At 34.8% G+C, this 18,704-nt stretch overlaps 1 protein-coding gene across 11 annotated transcripts in view; it reads right to left on the minus strand.

The window, feature by feature from the left end:
* The window catches only part of plppr5b (phospholipid phosphatase related 5b), an 83,405-nt gene that overhangs the window by 36,298 nt on the left and 28,403 nt on the right, over positions 1-18,704 (minus strand). For all 11 annotated transcript variants that reach the window (XM_048174823.1, XM_048174821.1, XM_048174822.1 and 8 more), the window contains 2 exons: positions 9,614-9,746; positions 557-807 (listed from right to left, as the gene is read on the minus strand). In XM_048174823.1, the coding sequence (XP_048030780.1) occupies positions 557-807; positions 9,614-9,746 (384 nt within the window). The remainder of the gene's footprint in view (positions 1-556; positions 808-9,613; positions 9,747-18,704) is intronic.

Below are 18,704 nucleotides of genomic sequence, written 5' to 3' on the forward strand. Positions count from 1 at the left end.
TCAGAAATAATTACAAAATATTGATGAATATAAAACAATAACGTCTTTCTCGTTTAACCTCATTTAAATAAACGAATATTCGAATATTCGTTTTTTACGAGCCCAAATATTCGAATACAATATTTTGGAAAAATGCCCATCCCTAGTTTTTAGTAGCTTTCTGTGCATTAAAGAAGGGAGTGATGCTGGCCTCGAGGAGCCATCGGATTTTATCAAAAATATCTTAATTTGTGTTCCAAAGATGAATGAAGGTCTTACAGGTTTGGAACGACATGAGGGTGAGTAATTAATGACAGAATTTTCATTTTTTGGGTGAACTAACCCTTTAACCTTTTAGTGTCACGATACATACAACAACCTAAAAAAATAAAACGTTGCCAGATTCATGCTCATCTGCTTCAGATAAAACTGAAAGCTCTTTTAGCTCCACTTAATAGAGATTTCACTTTGAAAATGTTGCAAAAACATCCAAGAAGCAAAGGAATATCATTTCGCAGAAATGTCACCGAAGGCACATTTTTCCAATGAGCCTAGGTTGGATTTATGAGATACTCACAGCCATATAGACAGCGGCGTACACGCTGAGCGCCGCCTCTTTGGAAGGGAAGGTCTTGCGGGCACGCAGGATGTCATCCTCGTTGCCAGTGCAGGCTTCCTGATGGCTGATATAGCGTAGAGCTTGCTGGCAACCCAGAGCTGTGAAGTTGGGCTTACATACTGTCAGGAAATGAGGGGCCAGGTTCCCCGTTACCACCTGACCGGCATTCACGAAGATGTCTGTGGTGAAAAGACCAAACAAGTATACACCTATAGAAAAGAAAAACACAAACAGATACCAATTACTACAAAATCAAGAAAACAAAAACACTTTTTGCTAATTTTGAGTAACTATTGTGACCATCAGCCACTGAAAAACCAATACGACTTCCTATATTTGATATCAAAATTCACTGCCTTCACTTTACATTTAAAATATGTAATCCCTTAACGAGAATCCATTAAGGTGGGGCTTAAAATATGTATTTGACAAACATGACCTGGAAATTGGTGTAATTATTCAGCGGTTGTGCCTGGCCTGTTAATGAGGGCTCGGTTAGCACAGGGTGTACCAGAACTGAAATTTTCTACTTAAGCACATTAAGGGGACGGATACAACTAAGACTAGGTGATCTCCACAGTGGCACACATCACGCCGCTGAGCTGTGAGAACACATTAGAGGAGCTAATGTTCTGAGTTGATGAGATAATAACCTATCTTCATAACTGAACTGAGTCTTTCTCTTCGGTGCTCTGTAAATCAAACCATAATGAAGAGAGCTCAAACACTCAAAATGGTTATCAGATGTGATTCACTTAATTGTGATTCACACTGTCAATGTGATTCACGTAATCTCCAATTTGAATTCTATTTGATTCCAATTCATATACAGTCCAGTCCAAAAGTTTGGAACCACTAAGATTTTTAATGTTTTTAAAAGAAGTTTCGTCTGCTCACCAAGGCTACATTTATTTAATTAAAAATACAGTAAAAAACAGTAATATTGTGAAATATTATTACAAATTAAAATAACTGTGTACTATTTAAATATATTTGACAAAGTAATTTATTCCTGTGATGTAAAGCTGAATTTTCAGCATCGTTACTCCAGTCTTCAGTGTCACATGATCCTTCAGAAATCATTCTAATATGCTGATTTGCTGCTCAATAAACATTCATGATTATTTTCAATGTTGAAAACAGTTGTGTACTTTTTTTTTTTTCAGGATTCCTTGATGAATAGAAAGTTCAAAAGAACAGCATTTATCTGAAATACAAAGCTTCTGTAGCATTATACACTACCGTTCAAAAGTTTGGGGTCAGTAAGAATTTTTATTTTTATTTTTTTGAAAAGAAATTAAAGAAATTAATACTTTTATTCAGCAAGGATGCATTAAATCAATCAAAAGTGGCAGTAAAGACATTTATAATGTTACAAAAGATTAGATTTCAGATAAACACTGTTCTTTTGAACTTTCTATTCATCAAATAATCCTGAAAAAAAATATTGTACACAAATATTTTGTACAATTGTACACATTAAATGTTTCTTGAGCAGCAGATCAGCATATTAGAATGATTTCTGAAGGATCATGTGACACTGAAGACTGGAGTAACTGCCATCACAGGAATAAATTACTTTGTGAAATATATTCAAATAGAAAACAGTTATTTTAAATTGTAATAATATTTCACAATATTACTGTTTTTACTGTATTTTTAATTAAATAAATGTAGCCTTGGTGAGCAGACGAAACTTCTTTTAAAAACATTAAAAATCTTAGTGGTTCCAAACTTTTGGACTGTACTGTAATTTTTTCAGTTCATACTTAGTTTTCATATTTAGCTGTGGCTTGAAGTATATATACACCAAATATATAACTGGACACCAGTTGCTCTTTATCAGCACAAAAGAGTTTTTGCTTTGTGAATCAGATTACACTAGTTACGCTGTATGATATTGCATGCAGCCTGCGAAGATGATCAATAGAAAGACATTTTATTGCCATCGTTCTGAGATACAATCTGATCAAATTCAATTAGTTCTGCAAACTCTTGTCAAACATGATGGCAGGAATCACTAGGAAAGGGTTACAGGTCGGTCCTGGGATTTTAAGAATCAATATGGAGACTAATGTATGTTAATTCATATTTACCTTGCCCAACATGGACATGCCCTCACTTTCAAAAATATAAACAAAACTATTCAAGGTAAATAGGCTACATTGAATATAGGCAATGTTTTTGTTGTTCACCACTTAAAGGTGCCCTCGAATGAAAAATTGAATTTATCTTGGCATAGTTAAATAACAAGAGTTCAGTACATGGAAATGACATACAGTGAGTCTCAAACTCCATTGTTTCCTCCTTCTTATATAAATCTCATTTGTTTAAAAGACCTCCGAAGAACAGGCGAATCTCAACATAACACTGACTGTTACGTAACAGTCGGGGTGTACGCCCCCAATATTTGCATATGCCAGCCCACGTTTCCAACATTATAAAAGGCATTAGACAAGGGCAGCCAGTATTAACGCCTGGATGTGCACAACCAAATCATCAGACTAGGTAAGCAAGCAAGAACAACAGCGAAAAATGGCAGATGGAGCAATAATAACTGACATGATCCATGATAACATGATATTTTTAGTGATATTTGTAAACTGTCTTTCTAAATGTTTCGTTAGCATGTTGCTAATGTACTGTTAAATGTGGTTAAAGTTACCATCGGTTATTACTGTATTCATGGAGACAAGAGCCGTCGCTATTTTCATTTTTAAACACTTGCAGTCTGTATAATTCAGAAACACAACTTCATTCTTTATAAATCTCTCCAACAGTGTAGCATTAGCCGTTAGCCACGGAGCACTATCAAACTCATTCAAAATCCGAAGTAAACAATATAACAGTATACAATACTCACATAATCCGACGCATGCATGCCGCATGCATGACGAACACTTTGTAAAGATCCATTTTGAGGGTTATATTAGCTGTGTAAACTTTGTTAAGGCACTGTTTAAGGCAAGCGCGAGCTCTGTGGGCAGAGGGCACGGGATTTAAAGGGGCCGCAGCATAAAATCGGCATGTTTATAATGATGCCCCAAAATAGGCAGTTAAAAAAAATGAATTAAAAAAAAAAATCTATGGGGTATTTTGAGCTGAAACTTCACAGACACATTCAGGGGACACCTTAGACTTATATTAAATCTTTTAAAAACATAATCTAGGGCACCTTTAATGATCTTGTAGCAAAATGAGAACCACTGAGCTTGAGAAACCTGAAATCATGATGGACACATCACGCATCCCTTCATAATATACCCTTCTTTTCTGAGGATTTTTACAATGGTAGATATTTGCTGAAGAACAGGAAGTAGCCATTGTTTCTGAAAGAGCTTCATTTTTCTCCTTCACTCCTAAATGTCATGTTCTTCTTGTTTAGAACATCTTTTCAGCTCGACAGAATGACAGGCCTGACAAGGCTATTATTATAGCCATTGAAAGACTTGTATCAACAAGAAGTCATTTTTATAACTGTTGGCAGACGTATTCAGACAACATTAACAAAGTGCCATTTAGCAAGTTTCCATGCATAAATACAGCCGCTCACAGGAAGGCCTCGTGGAGTTTTAAGTGACACATTGCAAAACAAGTTTGGAGAGAAAATATGGTCTTATTTTACTGAGAGAGGTGATAATGCCAGTTGAGGCTCACATAAAAATGTCATCTTATAAGGTCATGGGTCCTGTTCTCTGTCATGTAGACCACAACTTTGATGCTGACAGATCCTGAACTGCATTCTGTCTGCAAACGAACTGGAGCTAAAAATGGTTTATTCACACTTTCTCTGGCATGGATATCTCAACAACTGCGTGGACATGAAAGGAACATATTTCTGTCTGCGAATCTCAAAGATTCATTCAATCTAGGAGCGTTCATTGATATCTGCTCTGATTCAGTGAATTCATTCAGAATGGATTCAAATGATTCAAACTTCTGTCCATGAGTCTTTTTAAATCTTTTCAAACGACTCATTTGTTAGTGAATCGGTTGTGCAAAATGACAAAATCGATTGTGCTATATTATATTAAAGGAGAGAATATAAATACAAAATACAGAGTTCGACATTAAGCGTTTTGTGCTTGTCCCTTGGACAACTAAAATGGTCATTTACTTGTCAGAGTAATTTTTTACATAGTTTTTTTGTGTGTTGTAAATATAATTTATTCTGAAACAAGCAACATTCTCATCAATTTTATCAGCAGTGATATATTTAAATCTGCATATTTATGTTATTTACCCTGGGGGTATTTTATTAACCTTTTATAAAGGGCATCCCCCCCCAATCTAATTAAATTTATGTTTAATCTTTTATTTCAAATTCTTACATTTGATAAATTAAAATAGTAAGACACTATTGGGCTGTTACCAAATTAAATAATTTACACTGTAAAAGTACAACTGCATTCAATAATGTTATAAGATTCTTTAAATATTTTTGAATATACAAATAAGAAATGTTGGTGGGAAATTTATACTTTTAAACATGAAATTAAACCGCCAGTAGATGGCGGCAAGTGACCGTCTTAATGAGTGAGCCACTGAGTCATTTATTCAAACGATTCATTCATTCAAAAGGCTGAATCAAGAATGAAGCAGTTGTTTATGATAGGGCCATTGAATCTTCACTCAACCAATTCGTTCAGAACGCTGAATCATTCTAAACGGCTGAGCTGCGAGATGCGCTGGTTCTGCCTTGTTTGGAACTATTTTCGCTGCTACAATAGAACAAAAAACAGGCAATATTGCACCTAAAACGTAAGTGATTAATATTAATTACTTGTTTATTGAACTGTTGTATGAAGTTATTGTCCATTTCAATCAAGGTGATATTCAGGAATTCAGCACTTTCGGTCGTGTGATGCCTAACTTTATCATATGTCGTAAATAGCAAGCTATAAAAACCCCACATGTTGAATTTTTATTTCAACATGATAATTGAGTTTCTTTGTGTGAGCAGAGCTCATCTCCTCGAGAGTTTATGTGCGCCTCAACAGCGCAATAGGCTATCACTGCCAATATATATTACATATATTATCCACTAGCCTACCACTATCGCCACTTAAGCTAAATGAATCATTCTCGCGTTTTGGTTGTTATTGAAATTTTAATCAAGCTACTTATTTGGTCAGGCAAGTAAAATTCTCTTTCACATCAAAAAAAAAAAAAAATATATATATATATATATATATATATATATATATATATATATATATATATATATATATATATATATATATATATATATATATATATATATATATATATATATATATATATACACACACACACACACACACACACATTTTGTATGTAGAGATAAAACATTATTTTAGTTTTTACTTTTACAAAACATGATTTTTATATATATAAACTTGAATTCTAATGAAATGGGCTGAAATGACGTTTTATTGGCACAATGACGTTTTATTGGCACAAACACACACAGCTTTGAAGTGTTTTCTGATTTCATTCATGATCATTTTTTATATCAAGAGTTGACGTGAACCAAGAGTTCTTCTCAGGCAGAGGGATTGAGAAATATTACGGAAAAAGCCTGTCTGAACTAACTAGTGCACCATGACCCACAGCCATTTTCTAAATTTAATCTCTCCCAAAGAACATCGCAGCGTGAGTCATTATGCAAATAACACAAGCCAGTGACTCCAGGTCACGAAGCAACTGGTCTCATTTGATGCTTTTCTGTTGAGATGCACCATCAAACCTCAAACAAACAGGAAGAAACATAATTTTTCCAAATATTTTCATTTCAAGCAGCCACCACTGCCTGGAAACACACAAGACATCTTCTAGGTGCTTTCTCTTTTGAGTGTCAGACTCAAAAGATAAACCACAGGTTTACAAGGAATCACCCAAAAATATATACTGTAAAATAGACACTCATACCCAACAACAACCATAAAGAATGAATTTGCCTAGAAAAATAAGGTTTAAATGAATAATTTATTAATATAGAAGGACACAAATAGATGATTTGTCCTTTATACATTTATTACATAGTAACATTTTGTATAAGCAATAAGGAACTCTAGCCTTTGCTATATTGTGAATATATTTACATACACACTACTGTTCAAAAGTTTGGGATCAGTACATTTTTAAAGAAGTTTCTCAACCAGACTGCATTTATTTGATAAAAAATACTGTAATATTGTCAAATATTACAATTTAAAATAACTGTTTTCTATTTTAATATGGTTTGAAATTTAAAGCTGAATTTTCAGTAGCCAATACTCCAGTCTACAGTGTCACATGATCCTTCAGAAATGATTAAAATATGCTTATTTGGTGCTCAAGAAACATTTATTATTATTATTATTATTATTATTATTATTATCCATGTTGATGATCTGAAGAAAAAAAAACAAAAACAAAAAAAAACCTTAACATTATAAATGTCTTTGCCTTCACTTTATCAATTTAATGCATCCTTGCAGAATAAAAGTATTAAATCTCTGTAAAGATAAAAATGTCACCATGTAGTCCAAATCATGACAATGCTGTTGAGGAGTCAAGCGTTATAAAAGAAGCTCACAGGCACAAAAGATTTCCTCCGGGCCACATTGACTGCTGCTGAACATTGACAGATGCTGTCAGTAAAGTAAATGTGATCTTCTCAGCACCCTGTAGGAGGCTTAGGAACAATTCTGCTTATCTGATTTGTCTTTAAGACGGCTAATGCCATCAGATGTCCCACAATCCTGCAGCTTGGGTGACTAGGCACTGCAAACTGTGAAACTATGACTAAAGTACTGTATATTCTGCTGGAAAGTGAAAGTGAGTGTCTGTGGTGAAAAGGAACTATTTAATACAGAAATTAATAGGAGATGGAAATGGTGATCAGGCTAATAATCTGTGACGTTGCTGTTTCTTTATCTTGTAAAAACACTGAAGCATTAGAGGCAAAAATTTGGTGAAAAGGGGTGGAAAATTAAACTCAGAATGAAAGAGCGAGCAAGAGAGAGACAGACAGCACAGATTAATTCCAGTCTTAATTTGTTAAACTGCATTAAGTACGTGACATGGTTGGAGAGGTTTTACCATCATGATGTTGTAAAGTACGTGAGGTTACACAGACAGCAAACGTACAGACTGTGCTTCCTGTAGTGATGCACCAAAATGATTTTTTTACAGAAACACAAAATTAAAGTGCCCCTATTATGCTATTTTAAAGGTTCCCAATTTTGTTTTAGAGGTCACCTATAATAGCTTTACATGCATCCAGAGTCAAAAAACACTTTCTCATTATATACATTGCAGCATCACTTCTTTTTCTCAGTGTCTGAAATGGTTTGATCAAGGATCAGGTCTCTTTAAGCCCCTTCTTTCCAAGAGCCTAATCTGCACTGATTGGCCAAATGGCCTAGTTTGTTGTCATTGGTCTAGCACCAATGCCAATTACCATATCTGAATTTCAGCTCCGGAGGCTTCTTTAGCACTTGATACACAGTGATACAAACAGTAACGATGGCATCGGTTTTACTGTATCAATTCGAGCCTGAGTCCTCGTCCTTTGGAAGTGCATGCAAAGTGGATTTGCTTTCACAGTGCAGCAAACAGGGTCTTCTCAACATCTAGACATTTAACATTCACAAACAGCTATATTACATGAAATGTGAAATCCGAAAAGGCATAATAGGGGCACTTTAAAGTCTTCATTTAGATTTAAGATCTAATTAAATTTGTTGAATTGGGTAATTGAACTCAGTTTGCTATTCATGGTGTCATGATAAATTAAAGGTTACCTATTATGTCCCTTTTTACAAGATGTAAGATAAGTCTCAGGTGTCCCCAGAATTTGTCTATGAAGTTTCAGCTCAAAATACCCCATGAATTTTTTTATTATACCATGTTTTAACTGCCTGTTTTTGGGTAGGAGAAAAAAAATGCACTGATTTGGTGTGTGTACCTTTAAATGCAAATGAACTCTTGCTCCCCGCCCCCAAGCTCGCGATTCCAACACACTGAGGCATAAATAATACAGGAAAAGCTCACACAGCAAATATACCTCTCAAAATGGATCATTACAAGCTGTTCGTGATGCAACCTGGTCTCATGACGAAAAAGTACCCGTGGGCACGTTTTCGCGAGTCGCGAAATACGTCCCGTGGGCACGTTTTCGCGAGTCGCGAAATACGTACCAATGAGTACATATCGCTGCAGTTTCGCTGCGAAATGTCCACTGAGTGGCGCTAAAAGCGTGTTCCTTTTTTTTCTTTTTTCTTTTTGCCGGAGCAGATAATAGGGTGAATGCGGTTTTTATGACGTTGTTTTTATGACGAATCGCCGCGGTTCTTGATTTGACATTTGCGCTCTGTTGCGTTTTAAAATAACTTCCCACCGACACTACGCCTAAACCTACCTGATAGTGTTAACAAAAGCAAACGATCCCTTTTTTCAGCTCGTTTAGATCTCTCTTTGAGCTTGAGTCAGTCGCCTTTCACGGGATTCGAACCCAGGCAGGGGGGGGATCGACTCCTCGTCGTAAGTCCAACTCCGTATCGGCTGAGCTACCGAGCAAGCTTGGTTACGCCCAAAAAAAGCGAAACGCATAGAGCCGGAAAGTAAAGCAGCCTCTCAATACATTAGCCAAACAAATTTTACATATTGCTATTGTAACATCCATTTTGGTCATGGTGAAATGCTTCCACACTGCTGACATGTTTACCTGTTGTAGCTTATCCACACTGAATGCAAAAAGTAAATGCTGACACAGTCATCAAAGAAAGCATCATTGGAGAAGCACTAAATAAACATCACTTTAAGGGTAATAAAGTGCTTCACACACCTTCCTTCACTGGTTCCAATCTAAAATACAAGAGTTTTTGACACCATTGCACTTACTGTTGGTTGGTGCAACCTCTCTCTGTTGAGAGGGACAAACTACTTCCAAGTAATTCCCATGGTTTAACTGTAAATTGAATGGCAGGGATGAAAGCACAACATTCCATAAAAAGATCCATAAAATTAAGTGGAATAGCCGTAACATACCAAGGAAACGGAAAGTCCTCCGCACTAATGGGTTGAGGTAACAGCAGTCCCCAGTCACCATGGTCTTCTCTCGACTGTCAAGATCTTTTGATGTGTATTGTATCAAGAACAACACAGTTTCTGTCACGGTGATCTGAAACAGAGCAGAAATCAGAAAATGTTAATGTATTAAAGAAAAATTGCTACTATGTTTTTACATGTTCTGAAGAAAATGTGAGTGCTGCTTATTAGTGCAAAACATGCACTGGTAAGCCATGTTGCTTTGGAGGCCTGGGGGGTTGCTAAGGCATTGCTAGATGTTTTTTTAATGGCCCAAGTAAATTAACCCACAATCAAAAACAGTTTTGATTTCATCAGGTCTAGAATGAAATACAGAACCAAAAAAGCTACTGTACTGGTGTGTGGAAAGCTACGACTTTCAGTTGACAATGGAAACGGGAGGAAACAGAAGAAAAGATTAAGAGAGAACAAAAGTTTAAAAATGACAACAAGCCTAAAACAAGATATTGATTAGTCTCTGGCTGCATTGTTAAAGCCTACCAGTCCTGCCTCTGCAAAAAATGATGCTATTATGAGAAAGTGCACTATTTCTATCCCATAAATCCAAATTAGAGTTTGTTCTGCCCTTATTTGCATCCATTAGTAGATGAAGTGTTGCAATATTGTTGTAGACAGAAGCCTTGCTTTGACTAGAGACCTTTTCACACTGTATACTTTAACTACAGTATTGAATCATATGGTCAGTTAGATATTATTACTTAACATTATTCTTCATTGACTATGTGAACCTTGTTACACCAAAATTAAAATTTATTAAAAGCAACATTAATTTGAAACTCAATTTTATTGTATTAATAGACTGCATGTTCCTGGTCTTATTGTGAATGATTCATCAGTGTGTTAATTAAAAATAATGCTGTCACATTTGCATATTTTTTTTTTAAATTTTTTTTTTTTTTTTTTTCATCAAAACCTGTTCCATACGGAAGAGGATTAGGGCCAAGCAATAATAAAAAAATAAAACCATCTCGAGATTAAAGTTGTTAAATTTAGAGAAAAAACTTGTTAAATTTAGAGAAAAAATTGAAATAAAATGTTGAGAAAAAAACTCATTAAATTCCGAGTCATTAAATTATGAGAAAAAAGTCGAGATAAAATGTTGAGAATAAACTCATTAAATTATGAGAATAAAGTCATTAAATTACGAGAACAAATTCGTTAAATTACGAATTTGTTCTCGTAATTTAACGACTTTTTTCTCGTAATTTAATGAATTTATTCTCAACATTTTATCTCGACTTTTTTCTCGAAATTTAACGAGTTTATTCTCAACATTTTATCTCGACTTTTTTCTCGAAATTTAACGACATTTTTCTCATAATTTAACGATTTTGTTCTTGTAATTTAACGCCTTTTTCTCGTAATTTAATGACTTTATTCTCAACATTTTATCTCGACTTTTTTCTCGAAATTTAACATTTTTCTCATAATTTAACGATTTTGTTCTCGTAATTTAACTTTTTTCTCAACATTTTATCTCGATTTTTTTCTCGAAATTTAATGACTTTATTCTCAACATTTTATCTCGACTTTTTTCTCGAAATGTAACCAATTTTTTCTCGTAATTTAACGAGTTTATTCTCAACATTTTATCTCAACTTTTTTCTCGAAATTTAACTAGTTTTTTCTCGAAATTTAACAAATTTTTTTATTATTGCTTGTCCCTAATCCTCTTTCGTAGTTCCACCTCTGAAATGACTTTCTTTCTCTGCTGATGTCACCAAACACTTTCATTTTTAGCCCCTCCCCTTCAACCTCCTGTCAAATAAAAGACACCTTGCACAATCCAATCAATTCCCAATGGATAGCGTCAAGTCCTCCGGCCTGCCCAACATTATTTGAAAATCTTGTTGCATTCAGAAAAAACATCACATTATATAATTAAAATCTGTTGCAAACTCCATTTCGTGCCAAGTAAATATTTTAGGATTCATAAAGATTGTAGGTGATAAAAGAAAACTCTATTTGCAATAAAAGTTAACTGACTAGACATTTCTTTCTCTTCCTCTCTTCATGAGCACAGGGATACAAGTTTGACTGAGGTAAAGAGACCAGGATTCTGACACACATGAGGAGCTTGAGGCTCTTCCTGATCTGTCAGAGTGATTTGAGAGCTTGTCCAGCTCCTTGAGGGTTTGCTTTTGGGGCTTATACATGCAAGTAGGATCTTCTATTTCCAAAAGCAGAGGGACTTAATCTTATATTCTCAAACCGCATAAACCACCGCATTAAAATTTGGCTAGAGAAGCGCAAGAGTTTGGTGGCCCCTTTGCCGCCCTCCTTACTTCAAAACAGTAGCACAAACGCTCAAGGCTTTACACACATACACTGCAGAATGTAGGTTATGAGCATCCAGCAGAAGAGAGAATGATCAGATTCAGGAAAGACAGGGAAATAAAACACCCACTTAAGAGACACACATCATCATTTCTGTTTTTATACATCACTAAAGATCTGTACAACCATCAGGAAATAGATTTAAAGCAGGGCTGTCAATCAACATAATTACATGAGGTGCTGATTATACAGATGATTATGCACATACTGCATCATATATTTGTTGACAAAAACTATTTTAGGATAATTTAAGACATTATCATGCTGTTTACCAAGTGTGTATATGTATAGTTTTATATATTTAATGAAACAACCTAATGGAGAAAAAAAATACTTATACAGTACAATGAGAATAAAGACCTTGATGTGTCAATTTCCAAGTGAAAAAGGATATTCAATGAGGAAAAAATGACTTAATTTTATCCACTGGGTTGTGAAAAATGGTCTCTATATGACAGATAGTTCAAGGGCTGAAAAATAAGAGGGCCTGGTGATGTCAGCTGAAAAGGAAAGCAATTTTTTCGATTGTTATGGTAGATTACAAAGACATTTCTTTGGAATAATGTGCACTAAAGATTGAGCTTATTTCAAGTTGACATTAAAGGTGAAGTATGCCAGTTTTATACCACTTGTATCACCAAACAACAGAAAAAACAAAGATGGTTTTAGAACAGGTTTCCTTAAACATGCCCCCTGTCTTTCATTGGTCAAATAAACAGATAGCACCACCCTGATCTCCTACAATTCGTTGAGCCTGTTGCAATGGCATATCTTTCATAGCTTGTTCAAGTCTACGACAGTGACTCTTAGTAACTACAACACAGTATGACTGTTTGAATATAACAGTAAGTATAAAAGTAGGTTAACTAAATGAGGTAAAAAGTATTTACAAAGTCAATGGTTAAAGTGTTAGTTCAAGAGTTAGATCGTGCCTCTTCAGAAAATTTTTATTAAGGTGCATGCACCTTATGTGCATGCATACGTCGGATTATGTGAGTATTGTATTTATTTGGATGTTTACATTTGATTATGAATGAGTTTGAGGCTATGCTCCGTGGCTAACGGCTAATGCTACACTGTTGGAGAGATTTATAAAGAATGAAGTTGTGTTTATGAATTATACAGACTGCAAGTGTTTAAAAAATGAAAATAGTGACGGCTCTTGTCTCCGTGAATACAGTGAGAAACAATGGTAACGTTAACCACATTTAACAGTACATTAGCAACATGCTAACGAAACATTTAGAAAGACAGTTTACAAATATCACTAAAAATATCATGTAATCATGGATCATGTCAGTTATTATCGCTCCATCTGCCATTTTTCGCTATTGTTCTTGCTTGCTTACCTAGTCTGATGATTCAGCTGTGCACAGATCCAGACGTTAATACTGGCTTGTCTAATGCCTTGAACATGGGCTGGCATATGTAAATATAGTCGGTGTTATGTTGAGATTCGCCTGTTCTTCGGAGGTCTTTTAAACAAATGAGATTTGTATAAAAATGAGGAAACAATGGAGTTTGACACTCACTGTATGTCATTTCCATGTACTGAACTCTTGTTATTCATCTATGCCAAGGTAAATTCAATTTTTAATTCTAGGGCACCTTTAACTCGCTCAATTCATATGGATTAGTTTTACAATTTCTTAACTTTTTGAAGCATCAAAAGTGTCAGTTGCATAGCTGTCTATGGAGGGACAAAAATCTCTCAGATAAAATATCATCTTTTGTGTTTCAAAAATGAACGAAAGTCTTACAGGTTTGGAACGAAATGAGAGTGAGTAAATGGTGACAGAATTTTCATTTTTGGGTGAACTAACACTGTAAGGTCTGGACTGCATTTTCACAAACTTTTTTTCAAGTTAATAATCTGAAACAAGCTCTTCCACAGAAAACGATTAAAAATAATTACAGTACAGATGAATTTGAGCACACAGTGGTATAAACACAAAAAACTAATCTAGATTAGAATAAAGAGGTTAAATCTTTAGAGGTAAGCTCTAAGCACAAGGTTACAGTCCTCCTGAGCGGAGTTACTGAGCGGAAATACCTTTCTATTATGCTTGCCAACCTCAATACTATCTGTAGATCCCAAGAAGATTTTAAGAAGAGGAAGAAACAAAGGATAGCTAATGTGAGCTAATGTGATTTTTTTTTTTTTTTTACATATCTTTTGACTCACTATTTTACACAAACTTGGATTAAAACAGTTTTAAAACAACATATTCACATTTCTGCATAAATGCGCTCCAATAAACGACAACACAATGATGTGTAGCCCAACACTAATGCCCAACAGTAGAGCAGTAAACTCAACCATTTCCAGCCTAATGGGCTAAAAACTAACTAAACACGCACCAATTCAAGCATGAAGTCCTGATCACTCAGCCAGACATGAACATCTGTTGGTTTCTCGCTGGTTTGTAGGGCCCCCCAGATGATCGCTGTTGACAATGGAAAGATATTTGTTTGGACTGTGTTAATGAAAAGCTATTTCATACTCCACATGGCCCACTTTCTGTTGACAGAGCATCTTTTCAATCTGTTCTGTAGAACGGAGAGAAATCATGAGGTCTCTTATGTGGATGTATTGAATAAGTAGAATACACTAATGCTGTAGAAAAGAAAAAAAAAAAAAACCTCCACAGGGTCACAATCTCTTGATTTTCCCGATTACATTTTTAAAAGTACCCTTTTTATGTCAGAAAGCTTTAAACCGCTGAATTCAGTAACATTGCTGGGATGTAACAAGGCAAATGTTATAAATGTTATAAATATAAAAAGACCACAGAGACAGAAAGATAAGATATTTAAACACAACCAAACCTCAACGATGGAGAATATTTGGAATAATCTCTGAAAACTGGGGATTAAGAACATTTTTTGTGAATTCTTCCTAGAAATAGAAAACAAAAAACAAAAAAAACAACAATACTATCCGACACTAACCAGTACCAGAGGTGGGTAGTAACAAAGTAAATTTACTTCGTTACATTTACTTGTAGTTTTTTGGAAAATTTGTACTTTTTAGAGTAGATTTAAATGTGGGTACTTTTACTTTATCTTGAGTACATTTGTAATGAAAAATCTGTACTTTTACTTCACTACGTTTGGCGACGTTCCTCTCGTTACTTTCCAATGTCAACTTGAAATAAGCTCAATCTTTAGTGCTTTTCCAAGCATGCTGTCTTTTTTTTTCATGAAGTATGCCCCATTCACAAATGAATCACTCTTTTGAGTCAATTCTGTTCAAAGACTTGATCAAACAAGTTGGCAAAACTGTCTAAATTGGTTCGCAAATCAGTTTGAATGATTTGTTCAGTTTCTGCACGCGCTGAATCATCTGAAGAGGTTTCTCATTCTCACTCGAGTGTTGGATGAAGTGGCAGTGGACCGACAGTCAATTAAAAGCAAATCTGCAAATGCATCAATTGTTTGCCAACGACGAAGATCTTTATTAGTTGAACTGCGTATGCTGTCTGTGAACAATTCCACAGGTACTATTGATTTCATTTGATTTAAATTCATACAGCCAATAGCCAACATTTTACAACCAAGCAGATTATTCCTACGCCACGATAACAAAGTATGTAGCATTTCTTTACCGTTTTTATGGATATCTTAATTTATACATTAAATAAGCTACCATCATTCAGAGATTATGAAATGAACACCCGCGGTTGCGCAGTGGCGGCTCCAGCGACCTGTTTCTATTTAAAATGAACGCTTTTGCGTTGACACAATTAGCCAGTTTACATGCGCCTGCTGAAATATACATTTGATTTTGGAGGACAGACAGAAGAAGATCCGTCAATGTGCATTTGATCATTGTTTGTGTTCAGAGGTTATGAGCGTGAGCACATCGAGTTTCTCTCTTCTTTCAAATGTAGCTGTATACGTTAGCTATTATTATACAAACCAAAGGACATGCAGTGATATTTGGGCAACAGATGCCAGAAATAATGCTTGTCTCTTCTGTGTTTGTTGCAAAGATGCTAATTATGATAATAATTTAAATATATATTAAATAATAACATGATACTGTATTGTTGTATATATATATATATATATATATATATATATATATATATATATATATATATATATATATATATATATATATATATATATATATATATATATATATAAAAGTTACAAAGTAACTAGTAACAAGCTACTTGAGTAGATTTTCATTGGATACTTTCTTACTCTTACTCAAGTAACTATTACGATTATTACTTTCACTTTGGGTAAATATTTCTATAAGTACTTGTACTTTTACTTGAGTACAGTTTTTGGATACTCTACTCACCTCTGACAAGTACTAACAAGCCTTTTCATCATCTTCATGTGGAAGCCCAATTCACTCAGTTCAACTCATAATTATTACTTGTCATAATTGTCTTACTATGACAATTACTATGTCATAATTTCGACATTTTGACATACTGAGTTTACCTCATAATTTTGGGACTTTTTAACTCATAATTATGAATGAATATCTCAGTTTTATCTTAAATGATGATTTACAAAAGCATGTTTGTCTGTTTTTTACTTATGTGGTGGAGATGGGCTTCCATGCCTTCAAGTCCTGAAAAGTTTCTCCTAAACAGGATTTTAAAACAAATTTGAAAATTTGTATGTCCATAGCTAATATATTAGTCCAGTAAAAGTTTTACAACAGAGTGTCATTAGTCAAAACAACACTACATCTTCATTACCAAGATGGCTGCAAAGTGAAGTGACTTGGCTTAAAGGACTTTCTTTTAGGTCAGTAACGACAGAGACTCCACATACATTATTTGAGCACAATATTATTTTGAAACCATACTTGCTCATTTTGTAATCTTAAGTACTTTACTTATAGATAACCACTCTGAAAGAAAGTCTGTGTCAGACAAAATATACTCAATGAATGCTATGATAGCTCTAACTGGGAATAGTCAAGAAGAAAATACAGCAGTTAAGCATGATTATGTATGAGTTGTTAAGTAATTTACTGTATTTTGATGATCTATCGATTACATAAATGGCACCTGAATCCATAAACATTTATAACACTCCACAACTTCTAAATGGATGCAGTTACATATGTTTTTGAAAGCGTAATGGTGGATTTGCTATAAAATTGTGTTGTCAATACTAGAAACTGGTTGAATTGTGTCTGATGGCAGTTGCAATTCTACTTTGATATACAAGTGTATACTAAGACATAAAAGAAGTAGGTCTGGGAGGAACATAAATGGAAAGCCTCAACATCATCCAAAGAATATGATGATCCATCACATCTGACTGCACGTTATAGCAGACAGCTGTCATCTTTATCTATGCTCTTCAGCGTTTTCATGTGTTATAGAAAAAACACCAATTCAACAGCTTCAAAGTGAGAGAGAGAGAGATCAAAACAACATATGCTACACTCAAAGAAATAAGTGCCCTTCAATTCAAAATGTAGATATTCTCGGTAACACTTTAAAATAAGGTTTCATTAGTTAACATTACTTTAGTTAACATTAACTAAGAATGAACAATACTTCTACAGCATTTATTAATCTTAGTTAATGTTAACTTCAACACTAATAATTCATTATTAAAATCAAAAGTTGTATTTGTTAACTAGTTAATGCTCTGTGAACTAACATGAACAAACAATGAACAGCAGGATTTTTATTAACTAACATTAACAAAGATTAATAAATACGGTAACAAATGAATTGGTCATTGATAGTAGGGCTGGGCGATATATCGCATGCGATTCTCACGCGCATTTCGTCAGTAAAGCCGGTTCCCTGATTACCGCTAAATCGCCATCACCTGCTTTCAAATGGAGCGCCATTTAACAGACAGAGCCGTAGTTCACTGACAAGCCACGCAATATCACGTTCATATCGCAGATGAATCACCTTCGATAATGAACACGATATTTGCGTGGCTTATCAGTGAACTACGGCTCTGTCTGTTAAATGGCGCTCCATTTGAAAGCAGGTGATGGCGATTTAGCGGTAATCAGGGAACCGGCTTTACTGAAGAAATGCGCGTGAGAATCGCATGCGATATATCGCCCAGCCCTAATTGATAGTTCATGTTAGTTAATACATTAAAGGAATTAAAAATTTAATTTACCTCAGCATAGTTGAATAACAAGAGTTCAGTACATGGAAATGACATACAGTGAGTCTCAAACACCATTGTTTCCTCCTTCTTATATAAATCTCATTTGTTTAAAAGACCTCCGAAGAACAGGCGAATCTCAACATGACACCGACTGTTACGCAACAGTCGGGGTGTACGCCCCCAATATTTGCATATGCCAGCCCATGTTCAAACATTAGACAAGGGCAGAACATCTGGATGTGCACAGCTGAATCATCAGACTAGGTAAGCAAGCAAGAACAACAGCGAAAAATGGCAGATGGAGCAATAACTGACATGATCCATGATATCATGATATTTTTAGTGATATTTGTAAATTGTCTTTCTAAATGTTTCATTAGCATGTTGCTAATGTACTGTTAAATGTGGTTAAAGTTACCATCGTTTATTACTGTATTCATGGAGACAAGACTGTCGCTATTTTCATTTTTAAACACTTGCAGTCTGTATAATTCATAAACACAACTTCATTCTTTATAAATCTCTCCAACAGTGTGTAATGTTAGCTTTAGCCACGGAGCACTATCAAACTCATTCA

The sequence above is a fragment of the Megalobrama amblycephala genome, linkage group LG22 (genome assembly GCF_018812025.1).
Source record: "Megalobrama amblycephala isolate DHTTF-2021 linkage group LG22, ASM1881202v1, whole genome shotgun sequence".
NCBI classification, from domain to species: domain Eukaryota; kingdom Metazoa; phylum Chordata; class Actinopteri; order Cypriniformes; family Xenocyprididae; genus Megalobrama; species Megalobrama amblycephala.